General features: G+C 39.1%; 1 protein-coding gene across 1 annotated transcript in view; it reads left to right on the plus strand.

The window, feature by feature from the left end:
• Window positions 1-23924, plus strand: part of DLEC1 (DLEC1 cilia and flagella associated protein) — a 2498134-nt gene that overhangs the window by 2417469 nt on the left and 56741 nt on the right. The window contains exon 37 of the mRNA XM_044067561.1: window positions 13890-14007. Coding sequence (XP_043923496.1) covers window positions 13890-14007 — 118 coding nt within the window. The remainder of the gene's footprint in view (window positions 1-13889; window positions 14008-23924) is intronic.

A 23924-nucleotide genomic window follows, 5' to 3' on the forward strand; every position in this document is an offset into this window, starting at 1 on the left:
ATATATATATATATATATATATATATATATGTGTATATATATATATATATATATATATATATATATATATATATATATATATATATATATAGATATATATATATATAGATATAGATATATACAGTTATACCTCCTCACCTGCAAAAGACAGTCACCATCTGTGCACTCCTCGGATGTCAGACTGGGATGAAACTAAAAAAATAAACAGAATATAAGATATTTTCTTACCTTTCCCCCCCAAAATAGCCAGCTATGTATGCATCTGATGTTTAATTGGGAGGAAAGTGAAAAAAAATAACATTGCTCCTATGCAAGCTATAGTAACCACCTCTGAAATTTGAGGAAAATTAAAGACATAATAGCCACACTTTCCCCAGCTCAACACAAGCTATAGTGACCTGTGTATACTTTTGAAGTTTGTGTGGAAAATTAAAGAAATAGTGACATCAACCCCAGCCAACCATACCAGCAACAGCAGCCATCTCTGCACACATTTGTGCAGGTCCAGTGTTAGACTAAGTGGGGTTCAGGGCAGACCCATTACTAGGACTGTGTCAAAAATCCACTTATACAGCCTTGGGGTATAAGGGTCAACAGACCCTTAGGAGCTCTGAAGGTATTTCTGAGAGGTGAGTGTTTAAACTGAACAAATGACAAGAGGGTAAGTTACTTTTGTCCAACTCCCCCTTAAAACAATTATGGCCTCCTTTATGTACATGTCAAATGCCTATTTGTGATAAAAAAGATGGCTGTATAAGGTATTTCACCTTTGCTGTACAAAAACAGCTGCCACACATGAAAGTATTACAAACTGCACAGATCATATTAGTCCTGCAAAGCTAGTAGCAATACAGCTTGTCATTTTCCTCCTCAGACAGCCCCAGCATTAATGCCTACTTTGTCCGTGGATATCAGATGTCCAGTTAAGTTAAGTAATTCATCTTACTTCACACAAATTCACACTAGTCCTACAAAGCCAGATAATGACTGTTTAAATTGAGAAAATAACAAGAGAGTAAGTTACTTTCATCCTAACATCTTAAAACCTGCACTCTGCAGTTATAGTGACTTTTGTGATAAAAGATGGCTGTGTTATGTACTTCACCTTTCATGAGTAGAAGGCAGTTGTACAAGATTTACATAACAAATGCACATATACACTTAGACTAGTAATTATATGACAGTTAATCAAAAAATGATACATGTACTTACATAGAGTAGTAAATGTGCAAACATAGAATAGTAAATGCTCATATATAGAATAGTAATTATATAACAGTTAACGAAAACATGACAGTTAAAACAAGAATGCAGTAAAATAATAGCCAGTATGAAGCTTATTAGATTCTAGTTGCTTTCAAATGGATCAGCTGTCAATAGATATTGAGTAGAAGAAAGCGAAGTAAGTATAGGATGAAAATGGTTACAAATTATGAAAGTATTGAAGAGATCCAGGTAAAGGGGTTTATATGTGAGGAATCTTCAGAATTATTGTAGAACTACACAACTAAGGCTTCCTTATTTGTGTCAGTGTGACATGTTTGATGCTAGGTATTAAACATTACTAATATGTCTAGAGAGAGAGATGATACTGAGGAGGAAACAGTGTCATCCTCAGATAAGTGAATTAAGACATATGATATTTTTCCTTTATTTAGTTACCTAAAACAGTGCTGAGATTTTGGGAACAGAAGAACAAGGAATGGGAACATGAGAGACTGCTGATAGGTTTTGGAATAGGATGGTATCCATAAGATAATGTGGCATGGATGTGGAGAAGAAGAAGAATGGTACTGAGCTATTAGCAACAGATGATAGAGATGGTGGAAGTTCTGACAGAGGAAAAAGTTAACATAAATTTTAGTTTGGATGGCCAGGATAAATTTAATTGTAGTGGGGTAATATCCAAATGTAGGAAATTAAAATGGGCCTTATGGAGGACCTCACCATTCATAATACCTTTAATAGACAGCTGATGGTGAATCACTTTACTGAGTCAAGAAAGGGCTACCTAATATGCAAGAAACAAATGAATCTGTAGTAGCTAAAACTGAGAGGAATTAATGCCAGATGATTTAGACATTGGCAGGAAGATGTCCAGATGTGTGACCAATGTCCTAAAGATTACATATTTTTGCATGGAACTACCTGCACAGATTTTTTTATACTTTGGCAAGGCTACAGTATATGTTTCTGAATCTAGATGATGTGTGCTTGAGATGTTGTAGTCAGGAGAAGTGAAGAATTTGGTGTGCATTTTCTGGGGTTGTAAAGTTTGTTTGTTTTTCTCCTCCAGGAACTTGTCTGTTAACTTCACTACTGACATGTACTTGGCCTACTTTTTTTTCTGGGGCCACAGGAACAAGGCAGTCCCACCTGGGTTAGAGCCATATGGCCTATTTATTCCCACCTGGGAAGCTCCGATCAGCCTACCACTCTGTGGTGAGACACTGGTGGTAGGAAGCAGGCTAGCTTGATGGTCCTGGGGATGTGGCCTACTAGCCCCCCCCCCCCCCAGTAGCTCATCTAAGCCTGCTACTTCAACCCCTAAGGAGAGTCATGCCTGCACATGCTGGATTTCCCTAAAATTACTAGTGCTATACAGCTGAGTTGATTCAGCTACTAGTAAGTCCTAGTGCTGCTGCTAGGTGTCATCCTGTGTGGTGAGCCATGCCACCTCCCTCAGTCAAAGGATGGGTGTGCTGGCAGGAGTCACTTACTCCAATCTTCCCTGGCCATCTTCTAGACATCTGAGGTATTACTTGAACTCGTGTCATCTGCACTGTAAATCAGGGCTTTATGCCACTATACCACATAACTGGTTGGGGGTATAAAGTTTAGGGTGTAATATAGGAGAGCTACAAAAATTATTAAGAACAATAATTTTAAACTCTTTACAAATAATAAAAAAAATCTATAATTTAAATAATTATACCAAATTAGACATTGGTAAAAAACAGATACAACTTATATAACAATGATTTCATATTTATAGAACTGTTGGCCAGTTTAGAGAAATTAAAAGCTAGTATAATACAGACAGGAATTGTAATATGAAGTGAGATAAAAACAAGGTTCTGGTATATTTAGACAGAGTCAGGTGAGAGAAGACAGAGTCAGGTGAGAGAAATTTATTGAAGTAGAGGGAAGAAGAGGGAATAAGGAGGTGTGAGGTACGGATTGGTATTTGTTCATATTTATGAATATAGTTTATCCTGGAGTTGAGCAAGAACAGAAATAGCTTTTGGCTAGGAAGTCTTTCAGAATGTTTTTAAAGGACTGGAGGGAGAGTACTAGAATGCTGTTTGATGTTGGGCAAGCAGATGGATGCTGTATAATTTTGTTTGTGGTGAGAATATATGTTTATGTTAATTTACGGGGTAGTTCTAACTAATTTCGTTTTTTTAGTGTCTACAATGTGGGTTTTGAAAAAGGTTATTTGCTGCAAATGTCGGCACTTTATTATAACATTGTTCAAGTTTTCCTTTGATGATGCCTTTTTTAATGTAAGGATGGGAGCTCTATATAAGCGCTATAAAGTAGTAAGGGGAGGAGGTAAAATAGTAGCAAGTATAGTTTTAGTTGCATTAGTGAGAAAGTTTTTGGCTATATAAAGCATCCCTAGGTTTTGGTGAGTTTTCTTTAAGCAGTTTTGCATATGCAGGTTGAATTTAAGATTATCATCTATTATCATCATTAATAATTTGCTATGAGCTGTGACCTTAATGGTTGCATTACTAAGAGAGAGGATTTTAAATTTAGTTTTTTCATAAAAGAGTAATTTGGGGAAAAAAGTAGTGTGTTTTTTATTTGGAATTGAGCTTGAGTTGTGAGTTTCAAAGCCACCTTTCAGTGGCTGTTAAAGCTTAATGAGTATTTTTTTGAGAAGTGCCATGTTGTCTGATATGCATATGAGTGTGGAGTCATCTGTGTATTGTGTTAGGGAGGCCTGTTGTGTGCATGTGTGGAGGGTATAGTACACCAGTGATGACTGGGATGCATGTAGACAGGGTGCAATGCCATTTTACTGACTGATACATATTAGACAAGTAGCTTTTGAACCATAGAAGGCTGGGCTTGAGATAGCCCTACTAAGGCATTTTAAGTAGAAGTTTACAGTGACAAACTTTGTTGAAGGCTTTATATAAGTATAGAAATGAGGAGGAAACTAGTTTTTCCATTAATATTTAGCTTTATTGACAATATCTATAAAGGTTAGAAGTGAAGTATTAGTACTATGGGAAGGACAGAAGCCTGTTGTGTGGGGATAGGAGTTCTTCTTTTAGAAGATAGTTGAGCGATCGTTTCTGAATACATTTTTCAGGCATTTTGGAGAAGGGCTGTAAGATTGCTATAGGTCTAAAGTTAGTAATGTCTGTTGAGTTTCCTCATTTGTGTAGAAGGATAATGTGAGTTTTTTTTTTCATACGCAGGGAATGTGGGATTCCTGGATTGGCCTATTTTTAAGGAATGAGACAGGGTATGCAATGCTATTGGCTGCTATTTTAAGGTACTCACTTGGAAGGTCATCAGCTGAAGTAAGGCATGGTTTGAGTTTGAGTAGTTTTATATAGGATGTGGGCACAGGTTTAAAGGTGAAAGTGGAAGTGGTATTATATGGTTTTTCGGCAAAGTTGGGATAAGATGTTGGGAAGTCCTTGGTTAGGGAGGCTATCAATGAAATACAAGCTGAATTCTATTGCAGTTTTAAGTGGTGAATTATTGGGAAAGGAATTAGGGTTGAATTTTTGGCCGGATTGTAAGAATTCTTTAATAGCTTCCCAGAATTTTTTAAGGTTGCTTACTCTTGTTTAAATGCTGTTATAGTATAGTTTTTGTCTTAATTTATTTGCTTTTTAATACAGTAATTCTGAGGTTTTAGGATATATACACTTTCCAGTATAGGCAAGATAAAATGTGTCTGATTTTAGTAGCAGCCAAGAAGATAATTATGTGGAACTGGAAGACAGCAAGAACTCCAACAGTAAGGAACTATGAAATAAGATGCATTAATTGCTTATAGTTGATTACTAGTAAATATATATAAATAAATGGTGACCATGGCTTCAGTACATGGATAAATAAAGAAGAGGTTTGGGAATACATTTAGATGAGTACATTTACTTTGAGTCCTGGGTATCTCCTTCCTACACTTTCTTTTGGTTCTCAAGGATAAATGATTGGTAATTTTCATATGCTGTTTAACAGTATAATTTAGTAAAGATAAGCTTTCCTGTACAAAACTGTGAGAGTTATGAGGATGCTAATATAGATAGGATATCTATCACAGAATAGGTGATGGTATAAATAGCTTCACTGCACTTCCTCCCTCAGATGGAACTGACAACTATGCCGAGCTCGACACCAGTGCTTTTTACAAAGACCTGTATAATTGCATTGACTCTGCTGTACCTGATAGGACTAAAACAAGCTCCTCAAGGAAGAGCAATCTGCCTGGTGGACAACTGCCATTAAAAGGTTTTACAATAAGAGAAATAAATCGCTGTCTAAGAGCAAGAGGGAGCGAGCTCTTCTAAACTGGAAACACTTCCTCCTCAGCTTAAACAAGCAAATAAGACTTCTTGTGAAGTCCTCCAAAGCAAACTACGAGTCCAAATTAACTTCCTCCATAAAGTACAACCACAAGGCATTCTATAGTTACATCCATAACCTGAAAGCAAAGGCCCAGATTTGTACAGAACTGGTAGTTAATGATACCACATATACTGAGCCTATAGACATAGCTAACCTGTTGGCCAACAGGTTCTGTGAAAACTTCACATGCTGTCCCTGCCACAATTACTTCATGACATCCCTACCACATATCCCCTACCTTGCATCTCTAAAGAGCAGGTTGTAAATGCCTTCTGTAAGGGCAAAAATACAGAATCTATGGAACCTAATAACATCCCAGGCTGCATCCTACATTGGCTCCAACATGAATTAGCAACACCAGTGAGTACTCTTTTCAGTCATAGTCTAAGTACCAGCTTCGTACCAGCTGAATGGAAAACAGCCACTGTTATTCCCTTGCACAAAGGTGGTGCTTCCATTGACCCCAGGAACTATAGACCTATTAGCCTGACTAGCCTTATCTGCAAGACCATGGAGCAAATCATCATGGACCTTATCAGCAAAGATATAAGTAATCTCCAAACACTTGAGCCTACTCAGTTAGGATTTGTCAAAGGGAGCTCATGCCTGTTAAACCTGGTGGACTTCTTCGAGACAGTCACTAAGGCCCTGGATGAGGAGGGGTAATCTGTACATACAGCATACCTGGACTTACCCAAGGCATTTGACACTATCCCCCACTCAGGCATCATTGACAGACTCACCAAACTAGACATCAACCCTCATATCATTAGATGGGTTGCTAACTGGCTCACTGATAGAACTCATATAGTCAAAAAAGGGGAATCCACCTCCAACAGCAGACCTGTAACCAGTGGTGTTCCATGGGGATCACTCCTGGGACCTCTACTATTTGGAATCTATTTCTCTGAAGTACAAGCAAAAGCTAAAGGTCGGTGACTGACAACTTTTCTGATGACTGCAAACTGGGAGCGGTCATAGAATCTCCAAATTATGTCGAATCCTACAAGAGGGTCTTACACAAACAAGTGATTGGTGCCAAAGTCATGGCCTTAAACTCAATGCAAAAAGTGTATTATCATTCCTCTCATTAAAAGTCATGTTCCTGTTAACTACCACATTAATAGCAATGACTTAAATACACACTCAGTGGAGAGAGACCTGGGCACACAGGTTGACAGCAACTTTACCTTTGACCGCAATGGTAAGAAGGGCATTCTATATTGCTCATCTCATAAGTAAGGGCATTGCTTCAGGAAAAAAAGAAGTTATAACTTCCCTGTACTCTTCCCTCATCAGGCCAATAATTGAGTACAATGCCCGTTTTGGTATGTACCTTTCTAAGCACCTACAACAACTGGAGAAAACACAAAGGTTCCTCACAAGGAAAATTCAAGGTCTACACCATCTGTCCTGTGGGGATCATCTGAAATCACTGTCAGTTTATTCTGTTTCATACAGACTACTCAGAGGTGATCTCTGCATATAAGGCAATCTCTGACCCTGCATTATTGGAAATGCTTCATGTCTGAAAGTCAAATGATACACGGGTTACTCGCTCTAAAGACCTTAACCTGGTATGTGATATTAATAAAACCTGCTAGAGAGACAGATTTGTCTCCCAGAGGTTACCACACCATTTGAACAGGCTCCCAATTCATGACAAACAGAGCACTTCATTGGCCCTCTTCAGATGCAACCTGGACAATTGGATGGATGACCGTAAATTCACCCCGGAGGTTCCATCTGTGCCCCTCTTGGACAGGGGCAATAAGTGCTGATCATGAAAATATGGGTAAGAACTTGTAAGGCTTGTAAGGGCCCTAGTGCCATTAGCCTAGTAACTTCCAATGATCCTATGTGTCTTCCAAGTTTTACACTTTAAGATAAAAAAGCTAATGATATTCTTTACTTAACAAATTGAACTTATGTATTTTATTTATTTTGCTTTTATTTACTGGGTTTGTCTGACTAGATTTAGTCAAAAAATCCTTTTCAGCAGAGGCCTGGGGAGAAAAGCATCAACATTTTACAAACATTTTTAAACAGACACTCAGTAATATACATGAACAATCATTAAACAATATATATTAACAATTAGAAATGTATTTTCTACTTAGAATGCATTCATTTGAAATAAAAGCAAATTATTGCAGTGTAAAGGATACTTATACATTAGCAGATGCTGAACATTGTGCATTTGAAGAGGTGTATTAATGGATTTGTGAAATCGATAATAGATCATGTGATTAGTGCTTAGGAATTCATAGAAGTGGAGGTGAGGGAAGGATCTAGGTAAGCAGAACATGTTAATATTGCAGTTAAGAGGTTGTCTATAAAGGTTCATAGATAATATTTTATATATACATATATATATATATATTTTTATATATATATATATATATATATATATATATATATATATATATATATATATATATTTATAAATATATATGGTTATCATAAAGGATATACTATAAGTACAGAGGTGGGAGGTGAGCAGTGTCATAAAACTATATATATGGCTGGGATATGCTAGCTAAACAATTCAGGGTTTTTTTTTTAACAGTTCAGGTATTGTCAAACACAAATTGTGGGGCATAGGATTATGAATGAAGAGAAATGATTTGACAATATTGCAAGCTGAGGATAACAGTTGCATTTATCTGGAGATGTACAGGAGCAGACTCATTGACTTAATAACTGAAGTTTTAGCTGATTTTGCATTCTGAATGGATTTTGATGGTAGTGGAATGTGGTTCCATAGTTTAGCTGCACTATTTAAATATAGAGAGTCACCTGCAGTATTGAAGGATTTGGTTATAGGGATTATTGATTTTTCTTTAGAGCTTAAAATTCTATTGAGGTGGTAGTGTTATTAAATTGTCAAGGGCTGGACAGTGTTCTGGCTTATAGAGAAGTCTGTTTATTGTAGTTAGCTGAGAAACAGCTAGTTGATGTAGTAGTTCGGTACTTGCATATTATCCCAACCAGATTCGTACCGTCTCGTTTTTTTTCCATTCCACTCTTTGGAGTACAATATTGTCACACAAGTGGGGGAATGATGCATTCAACAGATAAAGTGTAGTCGTGTAGCATGAGGTGCACTGACAGTGGAAAGGAACCAAGTGGTTGTAGTGGGAACAGTGAGACAGATATTGAGGAGATTTGGCTACAAAGGTCTGCAGAATGGTTGTGGTGGTGTTTTGATGATGGAAGTGTGAGTTGGAGTACTAGAGCCAGTAGAAGACACTCTGCCACTACCAATAGTATGTTATGATTGTGTTGTTATTGTCACCATCTTTTAACATTGACACCTTAATGGTCAAACCTGTTGCTTGCTACTTGCTGCCTTTACAAGTTGAGATTAACAATAGTAGCTGTGTGAAGTGGGATAATGGTGTACACCTCTGGCACAGGAGTTCTGATGGGGAGAAAGGCAGCAGTCCCTGAGAAATCACTGGGCCGGTAGTTACTATTCCTTACAGGCACCTCTCCTGTCCCTCATAAAATATTTTTTCCCTAAATTATCGACCAGCACAGTCAGCCATTTAAATCACCGAGCATTGCAGTCAGTCAGCAATGCTATGCGTTAGCATTTCATACAATTTGAAGTCTGCCGGTAGTGATCTCACAGCACGGTCACTGGGTATTGCATTGCATGCCTGTCAGTTTGCTAGCAGAAGAAATCGGGCCAAAATGTAAACTAATGGTGGGTCAAAGTACGCAAAATAGGGACAGATTTTAAACATTGCTCTTAGAAACTTTCTTAGAAAGTGGAGAACTGTGAACAGCTATCTCTACTTACATATTATCTAGTTGTTTGGAATCTCGTTGCGATAATACATAAGTACCAGTAGTTCTAATCGGTTTAATTCTTTTAGGGTTAAAGACTGGTTTCTTCTTTTGCTATTGTTTACTGCACATTTGGCTATTTTATTATAACATTGCTCAATTGTGCACAGCTGTGAGACTTGAAGCTTAATGAAGATTGGGGCAGCATAGAGGAGAGATGGCAGTAAGAAAGTAGAAGCTATATGACTTCTAGCTATGTCACTGAGGTATATTTTTATTCTGTATAATGTACCTAGTCTTTGATGATTTCTTTTAACCACATGGGTTATATGGTAATCGAATTTCAACTGGTCACCTATGATGACACCCAGTTATTTTGTGTGGCTCACTTATTCTGTCATGGTGTTATTGGCAGAGACGATAGTAAATACTGTTGTTTTGCTAGTGATGTGTTTTGAGGTAAAGCTCAGCAATTTAGTTTTTTGGGGGCTTAGCACTAGTTGAGAATCATTTAACCATCTTTTAATTGATAAGGACTGTTGCATAAAGCCTTGGAGTTCAGAGAGAGATTTAGCAGCGCAGACTAGGATTGAGTCATCAGTCTACTGAAATAGGGTACCATTTTTTGTAGCAGTGTAGAGGTTATTGATAAATATGCTAAAAAAGTATGGGACCTAGTATAGATCCTTGTGAGACAGCAATACTTTAAAAGCAAGAAGGTGGAGAAATCATTTTTCTGTTTCAGTGCTTATGCTCTGTTTGAGAAGATGCATTTTGAAGTATGCTATTGCTGGAATAGTTATTACTGGGACAGCATATTCAAGTTTAAGAATAATCACTAAGCTAAAGCCCTGTTATTGTTTGGTCTTTTTAAAAGTATTTTATTTCTTAAAAATACCGAGCACTCGTTTTCAGGTCTTAAACAAGTTATATTTTGCATGGGTGCCTTAGCATGGTACAAAGATTACACAGTAGAAAAAACATTCAGTTTTTTTACAACTAATAATTTCCCAGATCTGGGCACTTCAGATTGAAATACTGCTGGATAAGTTTTGAGCCCAGTGCTTTTTGCCCTCGTATCTCTCTCTCTCTCCTCCTATCTGTGGTATGCAAGCAATATCTTACTGCTTAGAGATGGCAGCAGAAGCATTGCTGACTTCAACAACAAGGAGAAATGGGTACAGAGTAATAAAGTATTAATAAAACCAAAATTGTCAATGTGGTGTTTATAACATCTCAAAAGTGACAGCTGCACAAGCAATGCATGTCCAGCATCCTTTTATTACCCCGTTGGGATAAGTGCACATCCACACATCAATACGTTTATGGCTTGACCCTTATCTTTTAAACACTAAACGAAAAAAATAATGTAGTTAATGTAATGAATCATCTGAACATGTTACTGAATCTGTAATCTGTTTACTTAAGAAGTTGTGTGAGCTTTAGCTTAGTGATTATTCCTAAATTTAAATATGCTGTTCCAGCACTAACTCTATATTCCAGCACTAGTATAAATCTAAATGCTGTCATCAAAATATGTTGATATGTTTCAGTCTCCATCAAGCATGGACACTACTGTCTCCCCCCAAAGAAAACAAACTGCTTACATCATATGCCAATAATTTGCTCTTTTTGCTTACTTTTAAGCATCTGCATTGTGATTTCCCCCTTTAGCATGCATAGGTTCATACGAGATTACTAGGCTAATGGCTCAGGAGCCCTTACAGACCTATTCAGTTTTACCCGAGGGTCAGCAAGTGAGGTTTTGACTATTTTTACTGACTGCCTCTGTCCATAAGGGACATGGGCACCACCCCAGGAGTGAATTTGCAATTTCCCATCCATCTGTCCAAACCGCACTTGAAGATAGTCAGGGAAGGGCTCCACTTCACGTGACTAGGAAGCCTATTCCAAAGGAGGTGCAATCTCTGGGACACATATCTGTCTCTCCAGCATGATCTGTTCATGTCAGAGATCAGGTTTAGATTTTTGGAGCAGGTAACCCTTGTGCAGTTAGTTTTGTGAATATACAACATTTCCACCAGAGCTGGGTCAGAGACTACCTTGTAGATCAGACACAGATCACCCCTCAGTAATTGGTAGAAAACTGAATACAGTGATATGACTTTTAATTGGTCCACATATGGCATGCTGATTATACCCTGTACTTTTTTGTTGAGAAACCTCTGATGATGTTCCAACTGCTGCAGGTGCCTGGCAAGGTACATACCAAAGGGTGCATTGTACTCAATTATTGGTCTGATGAGGGCTGAGTGCAGTGGTGCTATGACATCCTTAGATCTGGATGCCATACTCTTACTTATAAGCTAAGCTACATAAAAGGATTTCCTAACCATCGTGGATAAATGGTGGTCAAAGTTCAGATTATTATCCTTCTGAGTACCCACATCTTTCACCACTGGTTCCACTCTTGGGGGGATGCTATCAATGTTGTAATTTGTAGGGGTACTTGATTTTCTAAAGGGTATTATTACAAATTTATTTGCAGGGCTCTGACACCAATCAGTCTGCAGCAGACCTTTCTGTAAGATATCAACATCATTTGAGGAGTCATTGACTGTCCTCAACTTGCAGTCATCAGCAAACTTGGTCAGCCGAAGGCCATCTACATTTGCCTTGATGACTGAGAAGTGTATTTCAAACAGGAGGAGACCCAGCACTGTGGTACTCCATTGGTGACTGGCCTCTTGCTGGCTGTGAATTCCCCCACTCTAACAACGTGTCCTATCTATGAGCCACTTGGCTATCCATGTGATGATATAAGGGTTTATGCCCCAATTTTGTGAGTTTATCTACAAAACCCAAGTGAGGTATTGTGCCAAATGCATTAGCCAGGTCAAGGTACATGGTATGCACTGTCTTACCCTCATCCATGTCCGTGATAACCTTCTCAAAGATGTCCACCAGATCGAGCAGGCAGGCCTGTTCTTGATGAAGCTGAAATCGGGTGGGTTTAGAGTCTGAAGATTGCCTATGTTGTTAATCCAGTCCATGCTTATTCTTTCCATAGCCTTGCATATGAAGCTAGTAAGACTTATGGGTAGGTAGCATCCTGGGTAGTTGATGGTCCCCCCTTGTGCAGAGGGATAACTGTTGCTGTCCTCCAGTCTCCTGGGACAAAGCCTGTCTGGAGGCTGTGGAGAAAAGAGCATCAAGAAGCTGACCACAGTTATCTAGAATCTTCTTAGTACTAACATCCGTCAAAAATCCAATTGTGCAGAATTCAGGACTGAGCTAACAAAATATCTTACTAGAACCTGTGACTGCCATTGCTTCAGAATCAGTGGCTAACTGTGCCTAGAAAATTTAGTTATGTTTTGAATGTATGAATTTTTTACAAAACATACAGATAAATTCACTTTAAGGTGACACTTGGAGGTAAAATGTTAACTCTGCTTCATATCAGTTACTGCTGTTTCTAAATGGATCACCTGTTGGTATAATTAATAGTAATATAGATCAACTAAACAAAGAATCTCTTACTCTGTAACTGGTCATATTCATGACATTGTCTTTCTGAATATCGTTTTCTAATATTTTCAACTAAGTATTATTTTACTTTTTCAACTTGTATACAGTTACCTCTTAAAAAACACTGTTGCATAAGAGCATAATATTAACTCTTATTGCTGTTTATCTTGGTTGATAATATGTTTGACTTTGGCACAGATTGTAAGTAAAAGGGCTACTTGGGCTCTTATGCATTTAACAAATAAAGCTGACATTTTTAAGTAATATCAGCACAGCTATAAAAGGCCTGAGGACTATAAAATGCTAACAGATATTATTGATAATTCTGATTACATCTGAACTTTAGTAAAGGACAGGTCTTAGTTTTTAGTATCTATGCTTAGGCTGAATATTGGCCCAAATGCAGAAATTTGAAAATGAATGTACATGCACATTCATCTGAGAAAAAAGGAGGCAGCAAATCTTATAATATAAAACAGTAATGCTTCATTTTGGAAGTTAAGACTTGTACTATACATGAGGATTTCTGTTTGCCATATATCTGGTCACATATATTTATTATATTCTTATATTTTTGTAATGCAGCAAGGTCATAGTTGAAAGGGGGTGCCATCTCATAGCCCAGTTCTCCAACTAGCCAAATAAATAAATAAAATAGGCATTTGTTCTTTTGTAAACTATAAGCTACATTTTGTAAAAGAGTATTATTTAATAATGTATTCATATTTGGAGAGTGAGAAACTTTTGTTTTTCATTTTTCTCTATGAAATATTTTCTGATAAAGAATACATAATTGCTTTTGTATTGTAAAGTCTAAGGTCATATACAGGTAAATAAGTTAAATACTTTCACTAAAATAAAATGTAAAAATTGCGGTTTATGTGGGTTATATTTTTCTGAATGATAAAATTATATATGTTCTCTTGTTCTTGAGAGGTAGGCTTTTTTATAACATCGGGTAATACATTATAAAATGTTACTACCTTTTTGTTTTTGTATCTTTTTAGAAAACTGCACTAATGACTCAAATGCATTTTCTGTGTCTCCAATGTGTGGCAACCTTGAAGCACACGTTATCCACATATCAGCTAGCAGACAACCTCTTCAGATCAGTTTCACTGCAAGGTAATGACATCTTTTAGATTTATACTTTTGAATTTGTAAATAATATATGTTCAGATGGTTTCAATAAATACTGTTCACTGCTTTTAGTCAACAAAATTTACTGCTGTGTGTTTTGATGGAAACCATTTCTTTTTCCGTGCTGAAAAAAATCGACTTTCAAAACATGTACTATTCTTTTTGCATGTGAGCTATACTTCCATGAAGGTAAGTATTCTTGGGGGGGAGGGAGTTGGGGCCAAAGTTTTTGTTAGTGTTGTGTAGTGGCAATGTTAGGTAAAGGGTTTTTCATAAGTTAATGTATAGGGTTGGGGTTAGGGGTGCCAGCAAATTTATGTGTAGGGTTAAGGTTAGCACACGAGTAAAGTGATAGGCAGGGGCAAAGCACACTTGGACAATAACGTAATATTTTTGCATAAAATTATCTTTTCGTATGTTGTTCCCTGAAGTCTATTTTAAAATAAAAATACTATTATCTTGTGCCATTGTTCTGTAGGATAGCATTAATAGCATCCCTCTGATAATTCTTTCCTTTCTGTTCTTTCAATTATTCATTAGCAGTGGGTTTATCAATTTCTGCTTAGCTTCCGTTGGCTGAGTGTCTAAGCAGTAGCTCATTCTCCCTGCATTCATATATATCTACTGCCTCCAACTTATTGGGCAGACTGAAGGTGGGAGCAGTAAATGAGTTTATTTATTCATTTTTCTAATGTTTGCTAACCTGGTGGGTGGACTGGTCCTTGGACTGTTTTCAACCATGACCCAGGTGCATAAGCAGAAAATAGCTAATATAAATATTTTTGACAAACATTTGTGCATACAATAAAGACAGCATATAACACAATAGTTCATACATAAACATTGCTGTATCAGTGGCTAAACTGGTAGCACACTCACCGTAGTGCACAAGGCTGTGTGTGTTCCATTCCCATACCAGGTACATCAAATGCTGACAGTGCAGTACAGCATAAAGAGGATGCTGCACTCCTGGTTGTGTTGTCCTTTGGTTGAGGTATTAAACCAAGGTCCCATCTGCATAAATTAGTGGTAGCTCAGGTGGCTGTAAAAGATCCCATGGCAGCTAATAAAAAGAATTAGGATCCTTCATTTAAATGCAAAAAAAAAAACTCTTATTTACAACATGTTTACATCTTTACAAGTATTTACAAATGTACAGATATATAGATATACAAATCTTTTTCCACATATTCATAATTTCCTTTCCAATGATACTAAATGTGACTCCCACTCCTTTTTTCCATAATCACTATCTCATTTTATATAATATTGTTGCTAAAATCCATTTACCATTAAACATAATTTAATGTATTCTTTCATTCCATATAACCCATATGACATAAAATAATTTTTTATCTGTTCTTTTAACATATTATTTAGTTCTATTCTTATAATGTCTATATTTAATCATATCCATGTTTATTTTATCCAGTTCTTTTATATCTTTAAAGAAATCTTCTTTACATAGATTTCTCCATAACCTTTTTACATTTCAAAAACACTCGATCTGATGTTGTCAATTTTCATTCTATCAGATCCAGTCCTTGGATCCAGCTCAGCCATTATTAAAGCTCATGATAACCAAAAAGCTCTCAAGCATCTCCCTTATCCATAATGCACCAACCCTAAACTACCACAGATCTCGTTTGCCACTTTTCACAAAAAGACATAGTCAGCCTAGCTATCAAGGTTTTCCAGATAAGTGTTTGTTCATTTCAATTAATATCTGTATATCTCTATATTTCCATATATTTTTAAACCATTACCTACTTATGGCATCATATTTCTTAATTACCATAGTTGGTAAATTCTACTTTCTTGACTATCGTACAGTTTTTTGTAAATCTTGAAATACCATCGTTGCTATTTTCTCCTTTCTAACCCCTTCATCTTTTTACACTCTTGTGTAGTCTTTTCATACCATCTCTGCAAATTTTTCTTCTGTCTTCTGTCTTTCTAGATTAAAAAAAAATCCTGTCTTACATAATCTTTACCTTTTCTATAGTTGTAGTGTAATGTGGACAAAGGCCCCTCTGGGTCTAAAAAGTATGTCAAGTGTGGGCACAAGCTACCACTGTCAGATGCCCGCACACTTTGTATTTATTGTCTAGGGCCACAATATCTGCAAGAGGATCATTCAATCTGCCATAATTTCAATTCTAGGACTTTAGTAGAGAGAAAAAAATAAACTTATTTTAAATGGATTATTACTATCCTCATTTGGAGAAGTAATATCTGGGGCTCAGTTCCCCAAACGAAAGATAAAAGAGCTACAGTCTTCATCTCCAAAGCCTTCCACCTCATCCTCCATGGTTTTGGAGCCATCCAGAAAAAATCATAAGTTGGATACAAAAAGATCACAAAGTTCTTCACCCTTGGATCTGAGGAAGAAAAAAGCAATGGATCTGACTATCTCAGATTCAATAAAAAAGCCTTCGGATCTGACTGCCTCAAGTTCTATAGTTCTTCCCAGGACAAGACATTCACCTTCTATTGATCCTGTGCATTCAAGGGTGCCCTTATCTTTTTTGGAACAGCACCGATCCAAGTCCCCCTCTCTTGCCTTAACTCATTCATCCAGAAGTGTGATGGAGGAAGATGTAGAAAGAATGATCAGGAAGTTCCTCTCGGTGCATATTCAGATGAGTGTCTTGCCGGCTCCTACCCTCTTGGGTCAGGAAGCGCGTCCATCCACTACACCCCCACTTCAAGCTCCTCCTCTGATCCTTTCAGTTGATTCAGAGTCCATGGATCTGAGCCTTCCACATCTGTTTGGCTCAGAGCAGATCCAAAGCTTACTCTGATGCTCTGATTCAGATTTCTTTGGATCCAGATGACTCTCAGAACTGAAGATTCCCTGTCAGATCCAAGGCTTTGGAGTCAAATCCGATGTTGTCAGAGCCATGTCTGCATCTTGGAGCTTCAGCACTGGATAGCTCAGCTCCAACTTCCTCCTTGGAGAGATTACTTATGGAGCAGAGGAGGACAGCATTCCAGAAGCTTGCCTTCTTGGCACCAGGGTCTTCTGTCTCTCTAGGACAATCAGTCTTCAAGGTTGTGAAGAGGCTGCTGTCTGCTCTGACAGAAAGGATGGATCTTACCCCCCCCCTCTCAGATCCTCAACCTTCTACCTTGATGTCTCTGTGCTTAGAGCTTCATCATTCTGTACCACAGGGACAGCCAGTCCAAGATCTCCAGGCTTTCCAGCACGGTAACACAGTTTCTTCTGATACCTTCACAGAGTACCCTACTGAGGACATCCCTAGGAAAAGAAGTGCAAGAGAAAGCACTTGGACTCTCCACAAGACTCAGTCACGGAGGATACAGACTTTGATGAAGGTGAAGTGTCCACACAATCACCTCCAGAAAACGTCCCATTTGGATATATCCTTGAGATCCTATAACAGAGAAGTGGTTGAACTCCTGGCAACCCTTCATCTGAGGAGTCGATATTCCTGGAGGCTTTCGGTATGGGCCCGTCTACCTCCTGGGTTGCTCTGGCCGCTGATGCGCTCATTTATTTGTCTCTTAGTGGCTGTTCAAGAAACCTGACACAGTCAACCCATACTCAGAAGACCGGACAAGATTCTGGCACCACCTTTGGGTAAGGAGTTTTTGGCTAAAGGTGTGCCCATTGATGCCATGGTCATGGTGATGGCCACCAAAAAAGGAACTTGCTGAACAGAGTTCCACCGTCAACAGGTTTGGGAAGTGCATTTATTCTTCAATGTCCTTTGCTCTAAGGTCACTGTATTATTTGGCACATTTCACAAGGTTGCAGAGGGATTTAATCAAGGAACTTCTAAATTCTGTCTCAGGATTAATTTCTGCAGAGGTCAAAGCAGCTGTGACTTCTCAGTTGGCTACTCTACAATCTATTTTGAATTCATCCACGAGGCTTAGTTTGCATATAGTTGAAGGCACCTCAAGGGCAGCAGGTTCAAGCATTTCCATTAGGAGACACGCCCGCATGCGCTTATGTGATTTTTGTGGAACCTTGCAAGTCTTCATTTATTAGTGCTTCCTTTGATGACACTTCTTTGTTTGGCCCCATAGTGAAAGAAACTTTATCTAGGTGTGAGAACAATGGAAAGACCCTCTTTGCAGTGGGCATATGTTTTTGACACCTCAGAGATCTTTTTCAAGAAATCCATGAGGTGCCTGGAAAATGTGGGTCAGAAAATCCCAGCGACCTTCCCAGGGCACACATGGGGAAAGTTCCCCAAGGGCAGAGGGTGTAACTGTAATAGTCAGTGCCTCCCCTGTAACAAAGGAGGCCCACAAAACCATTGGTGCAGAGATTCTTTCTCTGAATGACCCTACCAGCACTCCTGAAAGGAGGCCCGATTGTCCACCTCTGCAAGTAATTGCGGGTTGATTATCCCTGCACCAGGGAGCCTGGCTAGACATAACAAATGGTACATGGGTGCAGAAGATTATATCCAGAGGCTCTATAATACCCTTTTCCCTCCCACCTCCAATCTCAAGAAAAATCCCCAATGTTTCACCGAGTCAGAGGTAAGAAGCAGCAATTCAAATACAAAAGCTGTTAGAATAAAAGAGTCATCCAAATGTCCCATGAGACCAGATGGAATCCAGAACTTACTCAAGGTTCTTTTTAGTGCCATTGTCACACTCTGGACTGGAGACCAATTTTGGATCTCAGTAACTTGAACATATCAGTTCGACATACCACGTTTTGGATGGTCACAGTTCAGTCCTTTTCTGCCTTTTATGGGCAAGGATGACTGGATGTGTTCCATAGACCTTCAGGATGTGTACTATCACATAAATATGAACAGACGATCCAGACGATATTTACTACCAGTTCAGAGCTCTGCCCTTTGGTCTCACCACAGTCCCCAGGGTGTTCATCAAATGCATGGCAGTAGTAGCAACTCACTTGAGATTGCAGGAATTCTGAGTGTTTCCATACTTAGATGACTGGCTCGTTACCACCCCAACCAGGCATCTATTGATAAGGGCAAGAGATCAGGTTCTCCAGAATTATTCTGATCTGGGAATAAACATAAACTGTGACGTCTCAACTACAACCAACTCAAGATTTGAAATTCATAGGAGCAATTTTCAACACAAAGTCAATGATAGCTTCACTACCTCCCTCAAGAGTATAAAGTATCAGATCACAGGACAGAAAAATAATCTTCAGTACCAAGATATCAGCATGCTTGGTCCTTTAAGCTCTAGGATCAATTTCGGCGGCAATAGCCTTAGTACCTTTAGCCAGATTTTATATGAGGATTCTTCAATGGATGCAACACAATGATCAATACTTTACCAAGCCATGTCACCTCAAATACGAATCACTCAGGTGGTGGATTCAATCAGATAATTTTTCTTCAAGGCTGTCCATTCATCCCCCCTCAGCTCAAGGCCATAGTGACCACAGACACTTCCCAGTTGGGATGGGGGAAGCATTTCCAGGGTAAAACATTCCAAGGTGCATGGTCCCCCAAACAGGCCAGCTTGCATATCAATGTCCTAGTAAAGAGAGCAGTGCTTTTAGCATTGCAGGCCTTCCAGGATGCTCGCCCTCCAGGGACCATTGCAATTCAAATGGACAATATGTCAGTAGTTTGGTACATCAACAAACAAGGAGGAACCAGATCATATCTATTGTGTTGAGAAGCACTCAGAGTGTGACAATGGGTGATCTTATCCAACTGCTTTCTTGCTCCAATGCATATTCTGTGGAGGTCCAATGTGATAGCAGACAAACTGAGCATTGTCATTCTTCTATCCCCACAAGTGGTCTCTCAACAAGAAGCTGACAAAATGATTTTTCATCAATGGTCCAGCCTTGCTGCAACCTTTTTGCATCTCCCTAAATGACAAGTTCAGCAACTACTTTGTCCTAATCCCTCCACAGGGGGGAATTACTGATGGATGCTCTACTTTATGATAGCCCCCCCAGTCTAATTTATGACTACCCACCAATTTCATTTATTCTGAAACTTCTGCAGAAAGCATCAAGGTTGAAGAGCAAAGTCATCCTCATTGCACCTTATGGGCCTCGACAGGTTTGGTTCCCCTTCCTCTGGCCTCACTTACTTCACAAAGCTTGAATTCTGGATCTGATTCCAGACCTCCTGCCTCACCCAATGGGCATGATAAATCCATACATCTCAATCTTCAGGCTAATGGCTTGGTTTCTCCAGTTTGATTAATAACCAGACAACCGATGCTCTCTTCCCCTGTCCGACATATCCTTTTATCTTCCCATAAACCTTCAGCGAGGAAACTGTATTTAAGTAAGTGGAAAAGATTTGTTTTCTGGGCAGAACAAAATCGTACTGATCCCCTTTCAACTCCAGTACATAACATACTTGACTTTTTAGCATCAATTTTTAAAGAAGGGGCTAGTTCTTCAATGAGTAAGGTTCAGTTAGCATCAATATCAAATTTTCACAATGGATTTAAAGGTTCTTCAGTAGCCTCTCATAAACTGGGCAGAGCTTTCTTCCGAGGCACACTTCTTTTAAGACCCTCCGTTTAAAGACCCTATTCCCCCATGAGTCTCAATCTGGTACTGCAGGCGCTAATGCATTCCCCCTTTGAACTAGCAGCTAAATGTGACCTTAAGTATCTTACTTGGAAAACTGCTCTTCTAGTAGCTGTTACATTGTCTAGACAAATTTCAGAGATTCAAGCCTTGTCTTCAAAATCTCTATACTTGATCTTTCACAAGGATAGAGTGACACTATGAACAAATGCTTCCCTTCCTTTCCAAGGTGGTGTCAGAATCTAATATCAATCAATCCATTAATTTGTCAGTATTCTTTCCTAATTTTGCAAACATAGAATACATATTACATTTATTGGATGTTCACAGACAAGTAACATTTTTACCTGCATAGAACAAATGAAATCATAACTTCTTTTTCTTTCAGCTGTTCCCATTAGGGATCGCCACAGTGGATCATCTGTTTCCATTTCTTCCTGTCCTCTGCATCTTGCTCTGTCACACCAACCACCTGCATGTCCTCTCTCACCACATCCATAAACCTTATCTTAGGCCTTCCTCTTTTCCTCTTACCTGGCAGCTTCATCCTTAGCATCCTTTTCCCAATGTACCCAGCATCCCTCCTCAGCATATGTCCAAACCAACGCAATCTTGCCTCTGGCTTTGTCTCCAAACCGTCCAACCTGGGCTGACCCTCGAATATACTTATTCCTAATCCTGTCTACCCTTGTCACACACAGTGCAAATCTTAACATCTTTAACTCTGCCACATCCAGCTCTAACTCCTGCCTTTTTGTCAATGCCACTGTCTCCAACCCATATAACATAGCTGGTCTCACCACCCTCTTGTAGACCTTACTGGTACTCGTCTGTCACAAATCCCTCTGGACACTCTTCTCCATGCACTACACCCTACCTGCCTCTCTTCTTCACCTCTCTTCCACTTTCACCATTACTCTGAACTGTTAATCCCAAGTATTTAAACTCATCCACCATCACCAACTCTACTCCCTGCATCCTCACAATTCCTCTCTCCTCCCTCTCATTCACACATATATATTCTGTCTTAGTCCTGCTGACCTTCATTCCTCTCCTCTCTAGAGCATATTTCCACCTCTCCAGGGACTCCTCAACCTGTTCCCTACTCTCACTACATTTCACAATGTCATCTGCAAACATCATAGTCCACGGGGACTCCTGTCTGATCTTGTCTGTCAACCAGTCCATCACCACTGCAAATAAGAAAGGGCTCAGAGCTGATCCTTGATGTAATCCCACCTCCACCTTAAACGCATCTGTCACTCCCACTGCAGATCTCACTGCTGTCACACTACCCTTTACATATCCTGTACCACTCTTACATACTTCTCTGCTACTGCCGACTTCCTCATACAATACCACAACTCCTGTCTAGGCACCCTGTCATATGTTTTCTCTAAGTCCACAAAGACACAATGCAACTCTTTCTGACCTTCTCTGTACTTCTCCATCAAAACTCTTAGAGAAAACATCGCATATTACCCTTTCCCATAATTTCATCCTGTGACTGATCAATTTTATCCCTCTGTAGTTACTACAGCTTTGCAGATCACCCTTATTCTTAAAAATTCTCACCAAAACACTTTTTCTCCACTCCTCAGGCATCCTCTCACTTTGCAAGATTTCATTAAACAATCTGGTTAAAAATTCCACTGCCATTTCACCTAAACACCTCCAAGCTTCCACAGGTATGTCATCTGGACCAACAGCCTTTCCATTCTTCATCCTCTTCATTGCTATTCTCATTGCTATCCTTACTTCCTCCTTGCAAATCTGTTGCACTTCCTGATTCACTGTCCCCACATCATCCAAACATCTCTCTCTCTCATTCTCTTCATTCATCAGCCCCTCAAAGTACTCTTTCCATCTGATCAATACACTCACCTCACTTGTGAGTACATTTCCCTCATTATCCTTTATCACCCTTACCTGCTGCACATCTTTCCTAGCTCAGTCCTTCTGTCTAGCCAATTGGTACAAGTCCTTTTCTCTCTCCTTAGTGTCCATCCTTTCATACAACTCTCCATACACCTTATTCTTAGCCTTTGCCACCTTTCTCTTTGCCATGCACCTCATCTCCTTATACTCCTGTCTACTTTCTTCATCTCTCTGACAGTCCCACTTCTTCTTTGCCAAACTCTTTCTCTGTATACTCTCATGTACTTCCTCCTTCCACCACCAGGTCTCCTTGTCCTCCTTTCTCTGTCCAGATGTCACACCAAACACCTTTCTAGCAGTCTCCCTTACTATCTCTGTTGTAGTTACCCAGCTGTTCGGTAACTCTTCACTGCCACCCAGTGCCTGTCTTAACTCTGAACTCCACCTCACAATCACCCTTTTTCAATTTTGACCATTTGATCCTTGGTACTGCCATCACACTCCTCCTTCTCTTCTTGATCACCAACGTCATTCTATAGATCACCATTCTATGCTGCCTAACTACTTTCTGCCATCACCACTTTACAGTCTTCAATCTCCTTCAAACTGGCCCTCCTGCATAGGATATAATCCACCTGTGTGCATCTCCCTCCACTCTTGTATGTCACTCTATGCTCCTCCCTCTTGTTAAAATACGTATTCACCACAGCCATGTCCACCCTTTTTCAAAATCCACTACCATCTGACCTTCTGCATTCCTTTCCTTAACACCATACCTACCCATCACTTCCTCATCCCCTCTGTTCCCTTCGCCAACATGCCCATTGAAATCTGCTCCAATCACCACTCTCTCACCCTTGGGTACAGTAATCACCACTTCATCCAACTCACTCCAAAATTTTTCTTTCTCGTCCATTGCACACCCAACTTGCAGAGCATATGCACTAACAACATTCATCATTACAAAAGAAATCATAACTGAAATTGGGAAAAACAGTTCCAAAAGTAACTTCAGCCAGGTGGCTAACTGACTGCATTTTATTTATCTATAACAAATTGGGTATCACCTTACCAAAACCAGTATGAGCTCATTCAACTAGGTCCATGGCAACTTTTTCAGTCTTTCTTTATAGAGGTTCTATGGATGACATATGTGCAGCAGCAACTTGGGCTACTCCACACACCTTTATTACTCATTACAAATTGGATCTAGTCTCCAGGAGTAGAGCATCATTGGGTTCAACTGTGCTCAGGAATATCCCTCCTTAGAGTCCACCCGAGATTGTAGGTAGCTGGGAACTCTGTCCCATCAGTTGAGGATAGAATAAAAATTGACAACATCAGATAAATAAGTTATGTACTTACCATAACATTCCATCTGTGTTGTCCATTTTCATTCTTCCTCAACTACCCATTCACCAGCCCCCATCCTTTCTGTTCACAAACGTCTGGATGAATGGGCTGTTAAAGGGACATCATTGTCCCTTACATTGAGCTCCAG

Source organism: Protopterus annectens, chromosome 3.part1 (assembly GCF_019279795.1).
Source record: "Protopterus annectens isolate FY-2018-M chromosome 3.part1, PAN1.0, whole genome shotgun sequence".
NCBI classification, from domain to species: domain Eukaryota; kingdom Metazoa; phylum Chordata; order Ceratodontiformes; family Protopteridae; genus Protopterus; species Protopterus annectens.